At 45.1% G+C, this 14,761-nt stretch overlaps 1 protein-coding gene across 1 annotated transcript; it reads left to right on the plus strand.

Moving 5' to 3' along the window:
* LAMP5 (lysosomal associated membrane protein family member 5) lies at nucleotides 1–14,177 on the plus strand. The gene is made up of 7 exons (XM_080683998.1): nucleotides 1–29; nucleotides 705–1,281; nucleotides 1,837–2,009; nucleotides 2,384–2,515; nucleotides 2,655–2,760; nucleotides 4,043–4,231; nucleotides 12,786–14,177. Exons 2-7 carry the CDS (start codon nucleotides 1,218–1,220, stop codon nucleotides 12,962–12,964), a joined length of 843 nt encoding a protein of 280 aa, XP_080540124.1. The 5' UTR covers nucleotides 1–29; nucleotides 705–1,217; the 3' UTR covers nucleotides 12,965–14,177.
* The last annotated feature ends 584 nt before the right edge of the window (nucleotides 14,178–14,761 follow it).

The following is a 14,761-nucleotide window of genomic DNA, read 5'->3' on the forward strand; positions in this document are numbered from 1 at the left end:
AGTTTTAGGATATATACAACCACAATAAGGTATGTCTTCCCTTGCCTGCCTTCTAAAGCTGTAGGAGTATAAAATTTGACAATGGCCCTTTATATCATTATTTTATGACCTTATATTACTGATTATTCACATAATGAAACTCTCTAAGAAATAAAATATTTGGAGATCACTACAATTGATGTCTGTTACTGAAATAACTGTATTCTGATTCTGACTTACAGAGAGAGAAAAGGTTAGCTACCAAGAATATAAATATAGGAATTACCTCAGTAGTATTTGTTTTTCTGCCCCATTAGATGCTGAACAGTAATATCAGTGTGTGTGTGTGTGTGTTTATATAACTATGAAATATTACTAAGAGACCCTAGGTGACCCTCACAAACTTCAGGTTCACTTACATTCCTCTTGGCACAGTAAATACAATATAATGAATGAGGGTAGGTAGATGACCCTAGAGTTCAGAGTGCTCATGCAATCAGACAGCAGAACTCACGGAAAGGAAGCCCTATGGATATACATCATTGACTGATGGCCTTGTTTGGGGAGGCAGCAATTTAACTTTAAACCCACGAGCTCATTGAGAGCAGGGAAAAGGAGATGTCTCCAATGCAGGAAACGGTTGCCATAGCATTTTCCTTCCCTCTTACTGCCTACTCCTCCACCCCTAAAGCAGCAACAATTTGTGCTCTACTATTTTCTTTCAGGAGTCAGATGCATTTTCAGAAGCCAGGACTCCAGTCATGTGATTGTGATATCTACACCACCTACTAACTGTTTTTGGTAAGGATATCAAATAAGTCCATTAAGTTTCTCAGGACAGAATCATCTTTGCGGATGGAACGGCCGAACAGGAAACAGACTCAGAGAGCATTTTAACCCCCGCCCCCTATCTCATTGGCCTTCTGCACAATCCAAGCCACAATCACTCCTGCAACACAACCCATTCCTTTCAGCACTCGCAGCCCTGGACAGCTCCCTCGCCGCGGGGTTCATTCCCCTGCAGTGAGCAGGATCCTGTTCAGCCTGCGTCGGGCGGTCGGGTGCGGCAGCCGACACCAAGTCCTCCCCAGAGCTTGCAGAGCACGCGCTCCATCCCTCCTCCCTCTTGGCGCCCCCGCACTGGCTCACCCCAGCTCACTCCAGACTCGACTTTAAGGGATTCCCTCTCGGACGGCCTCTGCAGCAGCACATCTGGCCTCATTCGCTGCAAGGCAACCATGGATCTCCGAGGAAGAGCCGTTCTCAGCTTGAATAGACTTCGAGTTCTCCTAATGCTGTTCCGTGAGTAACGTTTTGGCGATCGCGAGGGCTGAGTACAGTCTTTGCAGAGAAACGAGCCAGCATAGTAAATAAAGTCGGTAGCTTAAGATGTGGCCCATAACATTTTTGCGTGTTTTTTTAGGAGGAGGGGGGGTGAGGATAGGAGTGGAAGGAGGGGGCAGAGGGCTTTCCTGCTAGGGGCAAGGAATTCCCCAGAAAGCCACACACCTGTATGCCATATCCCAGACAGTGCTATACCGGCCTTTTCGTGGGGTCAGAGCATTGGTAAGAAAGATTTGGTTTAAAATCCTAAGATTAAAAAAAAAAAAAAAAAAAAGGCCAGTCCGGCTATAAATGAGTAAAGGCTTCATTTTTAACTTTATTTTTATTATAAATTAACAGCAATGGGCTTGAATTTGTTGACACTAGGTTAGAGAAAAGGCTCGCAGATCGCACAGCAGTCGGGAACTTTGTCACCCCAGAGCCGGCAGACCAGGATCTCCAACCATTTGTCACCAGACGCGTGGGCTCACGGAGCCTGGAGCCTGGAACCGATAGGATTTTTCCCCCCCGCAGATACAATGGCTCGAATCACGGCAGAACAAGAAGTGGAAAATCTCTCAGGCCTTTCCACTAACCCTGAAAAAGATATATTTGTGGTGCGGGAAAATGGGACGACCTGTCTCATGGCAGAGTTTGCAGCCAAATTTATTGTCCCTTATGATGTGTGGGCCAGCAATTATGTCGATGTAAGGAACCTTTTCCTTCCCAGCTTGCTCCTAGGGCTCCAGGGGCGAAGGGCACCCACCCTCAATGCCCTATGAAGGCCTGGGTCGCCTGCCTTGCCCCCTTGGCCCCTGCAGGCTGCTCCCGAATGCTGCATGGGGGTTCCGGCTTGTAACGCCTTCTGCTCGCTCTGCCTGCTTTGAAAGTAACCCCCTCTCTCTGCTTCCCTAACGGCGGGGTCTGCACGTAGAGCATCTCTAACCGCATGTTCCCAGACCTGGGATCACGCGCGCAAAGGAGAGCCCAGGCGCGCAACCTGGAGTATGGACGCGCAGCCCTTTACAGCCCCCACTGGGGCCGGGCGCGCTGAGGGGATGCGGGGCGTCTGTGTTCCCAGCTGATCACGGAACAGGCTGAAATCTCACTGACCCGGGGAGCTGAGGTGAAGGGCCGCTGTGGCCACAACGAGTCGGAGCTGCAGGTGTTCTGGGTGGATCACGCGTACTCGCTCAAAATGCTGTTTGTAAAGGTAACTCGGAGCCGGGGGGGGGGGGGGGGGGGCGAGGGGAGCGCAGACTCTCCTGGGAGGGTGTGGTCAGGGGCCGCCCCTCAGTTTCTCCACCCAGAAGCTGCAGGGGCAATTGATGCGCGCCTTCTCCGCTGGGCAGGAAGGTCACAACACCTCCAAGGGCCCCGAGGCGACGTGGAGGCTGAGCAAGGTCCAGTTTGTCTACGACTCCTCAGAGAAGACCCATTTTAAAGACGCAGTCACCGGTGCGTAGAGGTCAGCAGGGCTGGGGAGGGAGCCTGGGGAAGCGCGGACACTGCAAAAGCACAGGCACGGAGGCCGAATTCCTCAGGAAATTCGGAAATTTTCTGGAAACCGATCCTGGCTTTGCGCTCCCAACTCAGAGAAAGCGGAGGCGCCAGGGGGTCCTCCTGACCTCAGGCCTCTACTGCGCGAGGAATCCGGGCTGAGGACCAACCAGGCACCCCTGGCCTGATGCCAGATGAGAGTCTCCTCTGAGGGCCTGACCTCCCCTGGCTGCCTGGGGAGGGGGGGGGGACCTCTTAGGATCTGTCCTTTCGAGGGGCACAGGAAAGGACAAAGCTGCATAATTTTCTGCTCCCCGTTTTCCTTCTCATGCGCTAAAACTTGAAGGGGGCAGTATGACTTTCCCGTCAGGATCTGATGCCTTCAGTATCTTTTTGCGCCGGGCAGCAGGGCTCTCACGCCTTCTGCAGTCATCGACTGAAGCCACCCCAGAGTGCATTCTGAACCGTGACCTAATTTATGAGCTGTTTCTGCCCATCATTTTAACAACTCACCCAGATTCTCCAAAAATATCGTGGCCAGAGGAATGTCCATTCCTCAAATAACAAAGTTTGTATTTGCAGGCACTGTCAAAGACCACATTTAAATTTATTGATTAGTTTTCTCAGTTGTCTAATCTATTCATAATGAAGCCTTTGATCACCTGAGCACCTGGGCTGGGAAAAGATTTGTATTGAGCACGTGAAAGAATATTTATGTCATCTTTCCCTTCTCACCCCCTTTATCATCACAGTAAAAAAAAAAAAAAGGCATTTTTTTATGTTCATAAAAATTCGCATTCAAGCATTTTCCCAGGACACAAGAAATCCTGCTTTGTGAGGAAGATATTTTATTCTTTGGGGACCAGTGTGAAATGTGGCAAACCTAGTCACTGTTCTGGGTCTTTGGGATCTGCGTTGCTAGGTTTTATAGAGTGAAAAGGGTTGGGTTTTTAGGTATCATGCTCCTTTTCTAAAAAGAAATTCCAAAATTTTCCCAAATTCCAAATGAATGTTTAAGGAGCTCCTGCTCATGAAGGAATGGGTGCATTTGTCCTTTGACACCACCTGATGCCACAGGCAGAGCCCCAGATCTGGCGAGGTGACACTGCCTGGCCACACAGAGGGTTGGACGAGGTCTGGAGCTGACAGGCAAGAGCCATTTCCCTGGCTGGGGAGGTTAGGAGCCAGGAGGGTTCTGCCAGCCAGAGAGGCCTAACCTTTGCTTTGGTTTTCCCTGCAGCTGGGAAGCACACAGCCAACTCACACCGCCTCTCTGCCTTGGTCACACCAGCCGGAAAGTCCTACGAGTGTCAGGCTCAGCAGACCATTTCACTAACCTCCAGCGATCCGCAGAAGACAGTCACCATGATCCTGTCTGCAGTCCACATCCAGCCCTTTGACATCATCTCTGATTTTGTCTTCAGTGAAGGTAGGTTGTGGGGATGGTAATGGGAGGAGGTAAGAGAAGGCTGGCATCAGGATGGACCTGGAAGGGACCTGCCAAGGGTCCCAGGCTGCAGCTTGGATTTCCTCTAGGCTGACATGACACTATCTCCTTCTGTAATGTTTTTCTAAGACTAAAGGCTGTAAACTGGATCATACCAACTTTCTTCAATGTCTCTTTTTTCTTCCCTCTCTCCCTCCCTGCTTCACTTCATTCTTCCCTCCCTTCCTTTATTTCTTTATCTTTCCCTTCCTCCTTTCCTTTGCCAAAAGGGGAACCTTGGTAGGGAGAAAGGTAAGAAAATCAGCTTGGAAAAATATATACAATTTTGGTTTAAATCTTTTCAATCAAGAAGCAGCTAAAAATCTCAGAGAGCCATAGGTTAGAGAAGGGCCTTTGCTTCTGTGGCCTCAGTTTCTCCATGTTCTCTCGGACACTTCCAGCTGTAGTTTCTATCACTATGAGTCCAAGTTTATGTGCGGCTAGAATGCAATAGGTGTGTGTGTGTGTGTGTGTGTGTGTGTGTGTGTGTGTGTGTGTGTAGGTCGCATGGAGACCACAGAAAGAGAATTATGAAGACCTGCCTCCATCCAGAACTCACTATGTGGGAGGGATACCCACAAGGCTCCAGAGAGGCATGGGTCCCAGACCTGCTCTCTCTGGGTTGTAGACAAAATAAGCTTCTCCGTCTGTGTTAGCCCCTGAGAGGGCCTCGGGCAGGTTCAGGGCATCTCCATTCTCCTGGTTCTCTGCCTCCTAGCAGAGGCAGGGCATGAAGAGAGCTCACCTTTCTGCAATTTGTCCAAGTCTAACCACAATTTACACTGGGAAAATGTAGGGCAAGTGAATTCTTCATTTCATTTGTTCTCTCTCTCTTGTCTGGGGGAGGTTGTTAAAGACAGGTACATATTCTGTTGACTCCTTGTGGTTAAAAAATGGAGAGAAATTCTGATTGCTTTATGGATGACTTTTTTGGGGCTGGGGCTCCCCAGATGAATACAGTTATTCCAATGTTCAGGATATTAGACAGTCCCTATCTGTGTCACACACAAATCACTGTCATTTCCCAGTGAATCCAGCTTTCATAAAATGCACCTCCCACTCAAACCAAACTGAATAGATACACCCCCACCCCCACCACCACATGATCATTTAGAAGGTATTTGAGAATTCCTATGTTCTTGTGAGAAGGGCCTGCTTCTTTTTCATCCTTGTATGGTTAGCAGCTAATACAGTGCTTGGCACATTGCAGATGCCCAGCTAACTTTGGCTGAATTGATATTCAGAAGCTGTGCACTCAATTAATAGAGACTTCCAAATGCTTCCATGCCAGGCGACTCAGAATCTAATTGATTTAGTAAAGCAGCACCACACTTAACTGTTCTCAGAGAAGGATGGCCTATTCCATTTTAATGTATTTTCTTCAAAATTGCAACTAAGCTCTGTGTCAAGACCTTAAAGTTTTTTTTTAAAAAAATCTGTTTTATTACAGAATTATTTATACATGTAATAATGTCTGTCTTAAACTGAAAATATTAAAAATAATTAAATATAATTAGATTTGTGATTATTGATGATCAGGAATTTATTATGAAAATTTTGGATTGTGTCGTATCAGTCCCCAGGGTCCTTATCATAGATGCTTTTGAGTTTATATGGGTCCTTCCCATAGTCTCTAGTGCCTTTTGTTTTTTTTTGCTGGTCAGCTGTTCTTAGGCACTCCATTTCTTCTTGGTACTACTGGTGCTGTAGTTGCTGCTTTTACTAGTTTCTTACCAAAATCTTGCTCTAATCCACTCTGGGTTAATTCTAAGTTGGTGGTTATAGTCATTCATGGACTGAGAAATCAAATCTCAGTTTAGATTTTTAGAATTGTGCACAATGTCAGAGTAAATGAATTCTGAATAAGGACCAGAGCTACTTTCCTAAAAACTGCTGAAGTTCATGGCATGGACTTAATGACATCTTTTGTTTGAAAAGCAGTTTTTTATCCACTTCCAGTTCCTGGTGGGCATGATAGTCTTGGAGTGTTTGTACCTAAGCATATATAACGTCCTAAATGCAGATATATTAAGCACAAGAAAATTGCACCTGTCTCACCAGGCTTCTCTGGGTAATAATTAGGATGTCCCCTTCTGTATGGTGCCCTGGGATTTAAGCCTTGTAGCTTCAGGTGCAGGCAAGCCCTATTCAGAGTCACTCACTGGATCGATGTGCCTTTGTATGGTAGGGGCTCTTTTGTTCCTGGCTCCTCCTTGTCAGAGCCTCTCAGACTCCTGCTGTGTTTTGTAAGAGACCATTTTATTCGATTTTGTAAGATACCATTTTATTTGGTCCCCATTCCCCAGAATAGACCCTCAGGAGGCCCTGGCTGTGTTGTGGATGGCTGTGTGAGTGTGAGTGGAGCTTGCCTGTGTGTACGTAGGGGGGCGGTGGGGGGAGTTATCTGGTCATATCTGTATGCTCACTGCAGGGTGTGTACATGCAGTTGGTCATGTGCGTGCAGGACCCACAGCATCGGGGTTTCCAATGAAGAATCTCTTCCCTATGTAAGGGGGGCATACCTGGCAGCCTGCAATTTCACACCTGCCTGCTTAGACTGAGAAAAACAAGGAAGGAAGGGTCAGTGAAGTGGATTAGTGGACACTTTCAGGGGCTTCTCTCAGCCCAAATGGGGGTTGATGTCTTTATCACACAAATCCCTTTGGAGCACTGAGCTTGGTTACTACACCAATCCCAAGTGAAAGTCTCCGAGCCCAGCAAAGTCTCTAGCTGCAGTGCGCACAGGAATCTCCTGCAAGGTGTACAACTGCGGTGATCGTGCTAGCATGCAGGCAGAGTCTGGCTCAGTAGGTCTGGGGCAGGGCCCATGGTGCTCCATTTCTAGCCAACCTCCCTGCCTGCCCTCCCCGCCCCCGCCCCCGCCATGCTCCTGGTCTGTGGAGGGAGTACTGTGGAAAAGATACGACCATGGGAGGCAGTAACACACAAGCTTTATTGGTGCTTGGACATGGTTGCATGAGAAGGGAAGCTCCTCACAGCATGAGGCTGACCAGAGGGAGGCACCTAAGCACCACCATCCAGAGGGGGAGGAGTATTGAAGAGGGGGTTACCGTGCCTAGGTGATGTCTGTCACTGAGTAGCACAGTGAGGAGTCTCTGGAGTTGGAGAGCTCTGAGGGGCAGCAAAGAGGCTCAAGCCATATAGCTACAAGGCCCTAGCTTATCAATGGGTAACAGCTGTTGGTTGAGGTTTATTATGCGAAGCAGGTAGGCTCTAAATGGCTAAAAATCTGCTTGTTTGGGCTGTTTTAAAAAGAATTGGATGTGTAAAAATTTGAGTTTGGCACCAGCGGGCTTTTCAGCTAATGGATCTCAGTCTTCAGTGGGAAAATAAACCACCCAGGGGCCAATATGCGGCAGCCACGTTGGCTCATTTCCATAACAAATACACTTTGTGTGCTGTCTACCTTCCCACAGTTCAAGGCAGCCCTGTTGTTCAGTTAGGGTGGATTAATTTGTCCTCCCACAGTTAATTCCTTGTGTGTCCCTTTGAGGGCCCCAGGAGATTCCTGTATGTGATGGGGTGGAGGATGCGGCACTGGGAGGGGACAATCAGCCTGAGCATGTAATGGCTTGAACTAAAGGCAACTTTCATGCATAATGACAGAAGAAACATAATGGAACATGAAGGGTACCTCCATTCCTCTTTATTAAAAATTCAGGTTTTACAGGCATTGGCACGGTACCCCATATAGGCTGGTTCCTTTTTAATTCTCTTTTGAGGAGGAAAAAACAAGCAAACCAACCTGTGAAGAAGGTACTGAGACCCCTGTTGACAGTGGAGAAGCTGAGGCTGGGAGAAGTGAAATTATTGGTGAAGGCTGCACTCCTACTGGCTGCTGGGGCTGGGGCCAGAACCTGTCTTTGGGTATCAGGTCCTGTGCTCTTCGCCTCTGAGAGCCTCTGCTGCTTTTGCTCAACAACTATAACCAACATGTGGAGGCAGGAGGCACCTTTGGAAAGGTCATTGGGTACCTTGGACTCATGAGCTTTGTGTCATTGCTGCTAATGACATGAACGGGAGATGCCACCTGGTCTGTATTTTACCCAGAACTATGGGAAAAACAACTTGTGTTCTAGTGGAAATGAATGAGCCTTACCTTCCTCTGTATACCATCCCCAGTAGTGTTACAGAATTTACCAGGCGACTGAAAAATACACAGGCGTACCCGGAGATACAGGAAAAACCCATTTATTTCCAGATGTACTAGTACCATGACTCAGGGGAACCTGTTTCCAAATCCTGAGCAAGCCAATATGGAGGAAGCTTTCTCTTTACACCCTTTGGTTTCTTTGTCCCCCAAATAAGGATCAGACTTCTGGACCTTTTGCAGGCTTTGCAAAAAGCCCCATGAGTTGGGATGTAGGACTGAGACCCAGTACCTAAAGGCCTGGCCTGGCACCAGCACTGATAACCCCCTCTGGGGATTGTGTATTGTTCATGGTTTATGGCCTCGAGTATTTAGGTAAATGGGTCTTGCAAGACCAGATAATTGAAAAAGGGGCAGTGACTAGTAGACTATAGGCTAACAGGAATGTTCTTTAGGGATACTGATTAACTAGGTTCAGAGTCAGGCTGCTGGTCTCCCTGCCAAAAATGTCTTATTTTCCTCATCAGTAGGTGCCCCGTGGCTAGCTGCCATGCCACCACCCAGGGAGGGTTTGCTGATGCTCATCCCAAGGGATGTGTGGAACATCCCAGTCAAGAAACATGTCACCCTGGGTAGTTGCTCCTCAGGGCCTCCTGTATAAGCATCTGGAGCAGTGGTTCTCAACCTTTCTAATGCTGCGACCCTTTAATACAGTTTCTCATGTTGTCGTGAACCCCAACCATAAAATTATTCTCGTTGCTACTTCATAACTGTAATTTTGCTACTGTTATGAATCGTAATGTAAATATCTGTGTTTTCCGATGACCTCTTAGTGGAAGGGAATGGATGAGGATGGGGGATTCAGTATTTTTCATGATACTTTTTGACATCCTCTTATTTCCCATGATTATTTTTGAAATGTCCATAGTTTAATACTCCCTTTAGAAAGCACTTCCTGTGCTGTGTTTAGTTCAGTTTTTTTCCCTAACACAACAAAAAACTTTGTTAAGAAATAAAACACAGCCTGGCTGGTGTGTCTCAGTGGTTGACTATTGACCCATGAACCAGGAGGTCATGGTTCGATTCCAGGTCAGGGCACATGCCCTGGATGGGGGGTCAATCCCCAATGGGGGGCATGCAGGAAGCAGCTGATCAATGATTCTCATCATTAATGTTTCTAGCCCTCTTGTCTGCTCCCTGAAATAAAATTTTTAAAAAAGAAAAGAAAAACAAAAAACACAATAGTAATTTAATTTGGCAATGTATTCATGCCAAAATACATTGTGCTTTTCTCCTCTGGGAAAAAAAAGATGGGATATAAGATGTTATTTCTCATAACTACACCAAAGTTATTATCTATTTAAGAATAATATATCTGGCACCAAATCTGATATGTAGTGTTTTTTTCCCCAACCAATTTTTTTCCCAAGCAATTTTCTGACACTAACTGGGAGTCCTACAATTCCACTCAATTCTGACACGATCCACCTGGAGATACCATCAGATCCCACAGGTTAAGAACTCAGCCCTACAAGACTACCCACTCCCCACTTCAGACAGCAATCTAGCCAACCTGCTATATATTGAAGATTTCCACCTCCTTCTCCTCAGGTCCGATTAATTCGTTAGAGTGGCTCTCAGAACTTTATTAGATCACCCATTTATAAAAGGTCAGGGCACATGCCCTCTCTGAGTGTGCCATTATCCCTATATATCCTTGTGTCCACCAACCAGAAGCTCTGTGGACCAGTCCTTGTGGGATTTTATTGAGGTATCATTGCAGAGGCAGGACTGATTACATCACTGGCCATTGGTGATTGAATTCAATCTCTAGGGCCTCTCCCCACCCAGAAATCAGTGTTTTAGGCTCCAAAAGTTTCAACATTTTAATCACAGGGCTGGTTCTCCTGGCAACCAGCCCCCCATCCTTAGGTGACTGGGGGGCCTTCCAAAAGTCCCCTCATTAATATAAACTCAGATGTGGTTGAAGGGGGTTTGTTATGAATATCAAAGTATGAATTTGCAGCCAGCACATGGAAATTGAGCAAACCCCACAATCTGTGTTAACAAAACACACACAACAGTGTGTTGTAGTGAGGAAAACAAATAACCTTTGTTGTTAACAAAATCCCTACTCCAGGGACTCCATTTCTGTTCATTGTTCTCTTCAAAGATACAATGCGGGATCATGGGAAAAACCAGCTTTCTGACTATAAAGTTCTAGGCCCACAGCTATCCCCGGTGCACCTTGTAACAACCACAAGTCTTTTCCCTGGGAAATGGATATATTTGACCACAGGCTAATAGTCAAAGTGTTGGACTTATTAGAATTGAATCAAAGAGTGAAAAAAACAAGTCCCTTCCTCGTTCTTTCAGTCCTTCTGGTTGTAATAAAAAGGCTCAGTTTAGTGCTAATAATCCCTAACATTTGCCAAAATATCTTTAAAAAAAACTATTATTTTTTTTCAGTTGGGGAATGTATTTATGTATATGTTTACATATTTAAACAGTTTTATTCAGGTATAATTTAATTACAATAAACTATTCATATTTAAATGTATGATGTGCTAAATATTGACTTAGAACTAAGCCTATGAAGCTATCACTATAACTTAGAAATATCAACATATCCATCATCCCCAAAAGTATCTTCATACCCCTTTGTAATAAGTTTCCATCTCACTGATTTTTCAGAAACTGAAGGTATTTTCATGACCAGTACATAGATCTACAGAGCCCAGAGCCCTCCTTCCTTCCCACCTTGTGATTTGGTTGCCTCTGAATGCCAGTGGCTCAGGTCTTCTAAGTACCTGACACTGACTCTAACCCTAGTTCATGTCTGCTCAGTACTGCCCTGACTATGCTGAGTCATGCTATTTGAGTTCAGATTGGGGCTTCATTTACCCCTGGGCAAATTCCTTAATTCTTTATACCTCAGTTATCTAATGTGTGAAATGGGTGTAATGTGTTTACTGCATAGGATTGTTATGGAGATTAAATGAGACATTCTTTGTACTTAGGACTGAAAATTAATTTAGGAACCAGGCATGTTACGTATGAGCTTTTAGAAAACTGCATATTTGCCTGTTATTTTCCAGATTCTTTTTATTGGTCTCAGGTGAGTTGAGAGGGAGGACTGTATCAACAGGGATTCTGGAGCATCCTGGCACATAGTAGTCATTCAATAAGCACTCACTGGGTCATCTTTACTTAAGAACTTGGTCTTTATAAAGAGATATCTAAAGCCTGTTTTATCCAGTTGTGGCTCATAAGTTTGGTGAAAGGCCACTCGTTACCCACAGGGAGCAAAGAAGCCCAAGTAAACATGTACTGTTTGCTAGGCATGCACTTCTGGTCACCGCTACTAACAATCTGACCACCAGGTTTCCCCAAAATTGCTTTTCTGATTCTATGTGAAAATGGAGACATAGGGCTATGAAACTTTTGAATTTTAAGAGAGTAAGATTGAATCACCCTGTGTGCTAGTAACATTTTCTTTCTTGATCTAGGTGCTGGTTACATGGGGTATTCATTTGTAAAAATTCACTAAGCTCTGCACTTTCTTTTAAGATTTTAGTATATTTACATGTATTCAAATGCACAAATCTAAAGTATTTAACCCAATGCATTTTTACCTGTACTTGCAACCAGGTAACTCTCACCTAGATCAAGATATAGATCGCGTCTGAAAATTCCCTTGTGTCCTGTTTGCCAGATATAAGGACTTTTATTATTTCAATCACTATAGACTTAGTTTTACCGGTTCTTAAACAGGTAAATGGCATCACACAATATGTACTATTTTGTGTCTGACAGGTTTCTTGATCTTAATTAGAAAGAATTAAATAGTTTTATAAAGTGTACCATTTTCTACCAATGATGTATAAGAGTTCCAATTGCTTCTTGTAGTTGCCAACACTTGGTATTTTCAGAGTTTTTAAAGCTGTGTACAATTCTCTATGTGTACATTTCTGTACAATTCTCTATGTGTACATTATATTTCAAGAAAAAGTTATACAATCAAACTAATAATAAAAATGATGGTGGTTGTGTTGGACACTCTGAAAATTGAAAAAATTATCTGAATATTTTGTTGACATTGGCCAGGAATCCAGTAACTGAATGTTGCTTTATTTAATTGGTGTATTTTTATTTTATATTATGCAAAAATATGTGATTCAGCCTTAGAGTTTGTTGGGGAAATATTGTTCCTGAAAACACACACACACACACACACACACACACACTCACAAAACACACAGGTCTTCCCAAAGTTTCCTTGAGAGAGATTTTCATCTCCATTGCCTTTAAATTTTGGTAGGAGGATGTATGATTTAGTGCCTTTGGACAGGAGCTCACTGTTTTTCTTCTTCTTTCCCATTTCAGAGCATAAATGCCAGGTGGATGAACAGGAACAGTTGGAGGAAACCTTGCCCCTGATTTTGGGGCTCATCTTGGGTCTGGTCATTGTGGTAACACTGGTGATTTACCACATCCACCACAAAATGACTGCCAACCAGGTGCAGATCCCTAGGGACCGGTCCCAATATAAGCACATGGGCTAGGGGCCATTAGGCAGGCAGTCCCAAACCCTGTCCCCCACCTGGATCAGATAGAGACACAAAAGCACTTTACCACCTTGTACATGGGATACACCAACATAGCTACAATCCAGCAGTCCTGGGTATCCAAGGCTTGCTTGGCCAGTGTCCATGCTTAAACCCAGGGATGGAGGGATTTTTTTGGATGCAGGGGGTGAGTGGCAGTTGTTCTCTCTATGCTGGAGAATGGGAATAGGGGGGTCAGCCACCTTTCATGCTCATGGTGGCTTGGCTTTGACTCTTAAAGGAGCAACACATAAAAGTCAGAGGGGTATCTGGCCCCAAACTTTATAGATTGGAAAGACACTCCCTTTGGGAAAACACCCCTTTAGGTTCAGAGAAATGGGGGTGCTTTGGTCCCTTGAACGCAGCTGGCTTACCCTACACAATTGTCAATGCACATGAAATACAACCTCATGCTCCCTGCGGCAAGACCCCTGAAAGTGACCCACGCTTCTGGCTGGCATTCTGCATGTCTAGTGATTGTCTTGGGAATGTTCCACGGCTACCTGCACCCAGTGACTTTGCAGCACAAGCACCTGGTCAATGCCACTCTGCAGAGTTGTTTGGACTTCACAGTGTGCCAGGTCCAACTAAGCGGACCTGAAGAATCAATCAATCCATGTGAGTTTGTTTTTCAGAATGAATTAAAACACTACAGTCTAAAGTTTGGCTGCTTTCTTGAAACAAGAAAACAAACCTAAAATGGTTTCTTTGGCATCCAGAGTGGGGAGGGGAATGATGAAGTTGGGGTATTCATTTCTGCAGGAGAAAAAGCAAAGGATGGGCAGGCGGCATTGAAGGGGATGTGGGCCTTTCCAGGTGACAGAACATGGATTTCTTTGGCAATTATACATCGTTTTAATGATGGCACCTCTGAACAATTGGTCTAATATTGCCTCTGACGCTTCTTGGTCTTGAGTTTGGTATTTCACTTTGGATAAAAAGCTGGACTGGCCCAGCTGGGTGTGGCTCAGCAGTTAAGCATTGACACAGAAACCAAGAGGTCACCAGTACGATTCCCGATCAGGGCACATGTTGCAGGCTCGATCCCCAGAAGAGGGCGCGCAGGAGGCAACCGATTGATGATTCTCTCTCATCATTGATGTTACTATTTCTCTCTCCCTCTCCCTTCCTCTCTGAAATCAATTAAAAAATATATTAAAAAGCTGGACTGAACATGGTAGCCTAGGTGGAGTTTTATTTGAAGTAAAATGTAATTTATTGAAACTTCATTATTTGAATTTCCCACATTTCCTAAATAATCATTTTTTAGAAGATCTAAGTTGGGGGAGAGGAAGTCTATCTTCTGGTGTTAAGGTGGACATCCACCACCCCCATGCAGTCTCCACCACGTAAGAGGCAGCATGAGTCCATCCCCTCCAGCCTTCAACTGCTGGCAGTAGTGTATCCTTAGAAGTCCAGGATCCCAGCAAAACTTGATAAACGTCAGCCAGTTGCTGTTGTTACCCATGTGTTTGCTGCTCTTTCAACCTCAGTCTTTCCCTTTGAATCAACTTTCTTCAGTGTCTGTCTGGTACTAGTGAGGAAAAAGCCCCAATTTCTCATAAAAGTTGCACATTTCACAGGGAAAAGGAGCTGCCTTTGGTGCCTGTGAACATCTCCCCATGGTTTATTCCATTCTGCTATCATCTGTGATCATCTTACCCCCTGGACCAAACTGGACAAGCCTTTCCTTTTTAGCATCCCATGTATTCTTTTTTTTTTTTTTTTTTTTTACAAACTTCATTATTTATTGGA

This window comes from Plecotus auritus (genome assembly GCF_963455305.1).
Source record: "Plecotus auritus genome assembly, chromosome: 8".
Classification (NCBI taxonomy): Eukaryota; Metazoa; Chordata; class Mammalia; order Chiroptera; family Vespertilionidae; genus Plecotus; species Plecotus auritus.

Bases quoted from the DNA above. Each gene is read 5' to 3' on its own strand.
- LAMP5 (XM_080683998.1), top strand. From the start codon at position 1,218: ATGGATCTCCGAGGAAGAGCCGTTCTCAGCTTGAATAGACTTCGAGTT. The intron at 1,282-1,836 runs GTGAGTAACGTT...TCCCCCCCGCAG, and splicing joins AGTTCTCCTAATGCTGTTCC to ATACAATGGCTCGAATCACG. The intron at 2,010-2,383 runs GTAAGGAACCTT...CTGTGTTCCCAG, and splicing joins GGGCCAGCAATTATGTCGAT to CTGATCACGGAACAGGCTGA.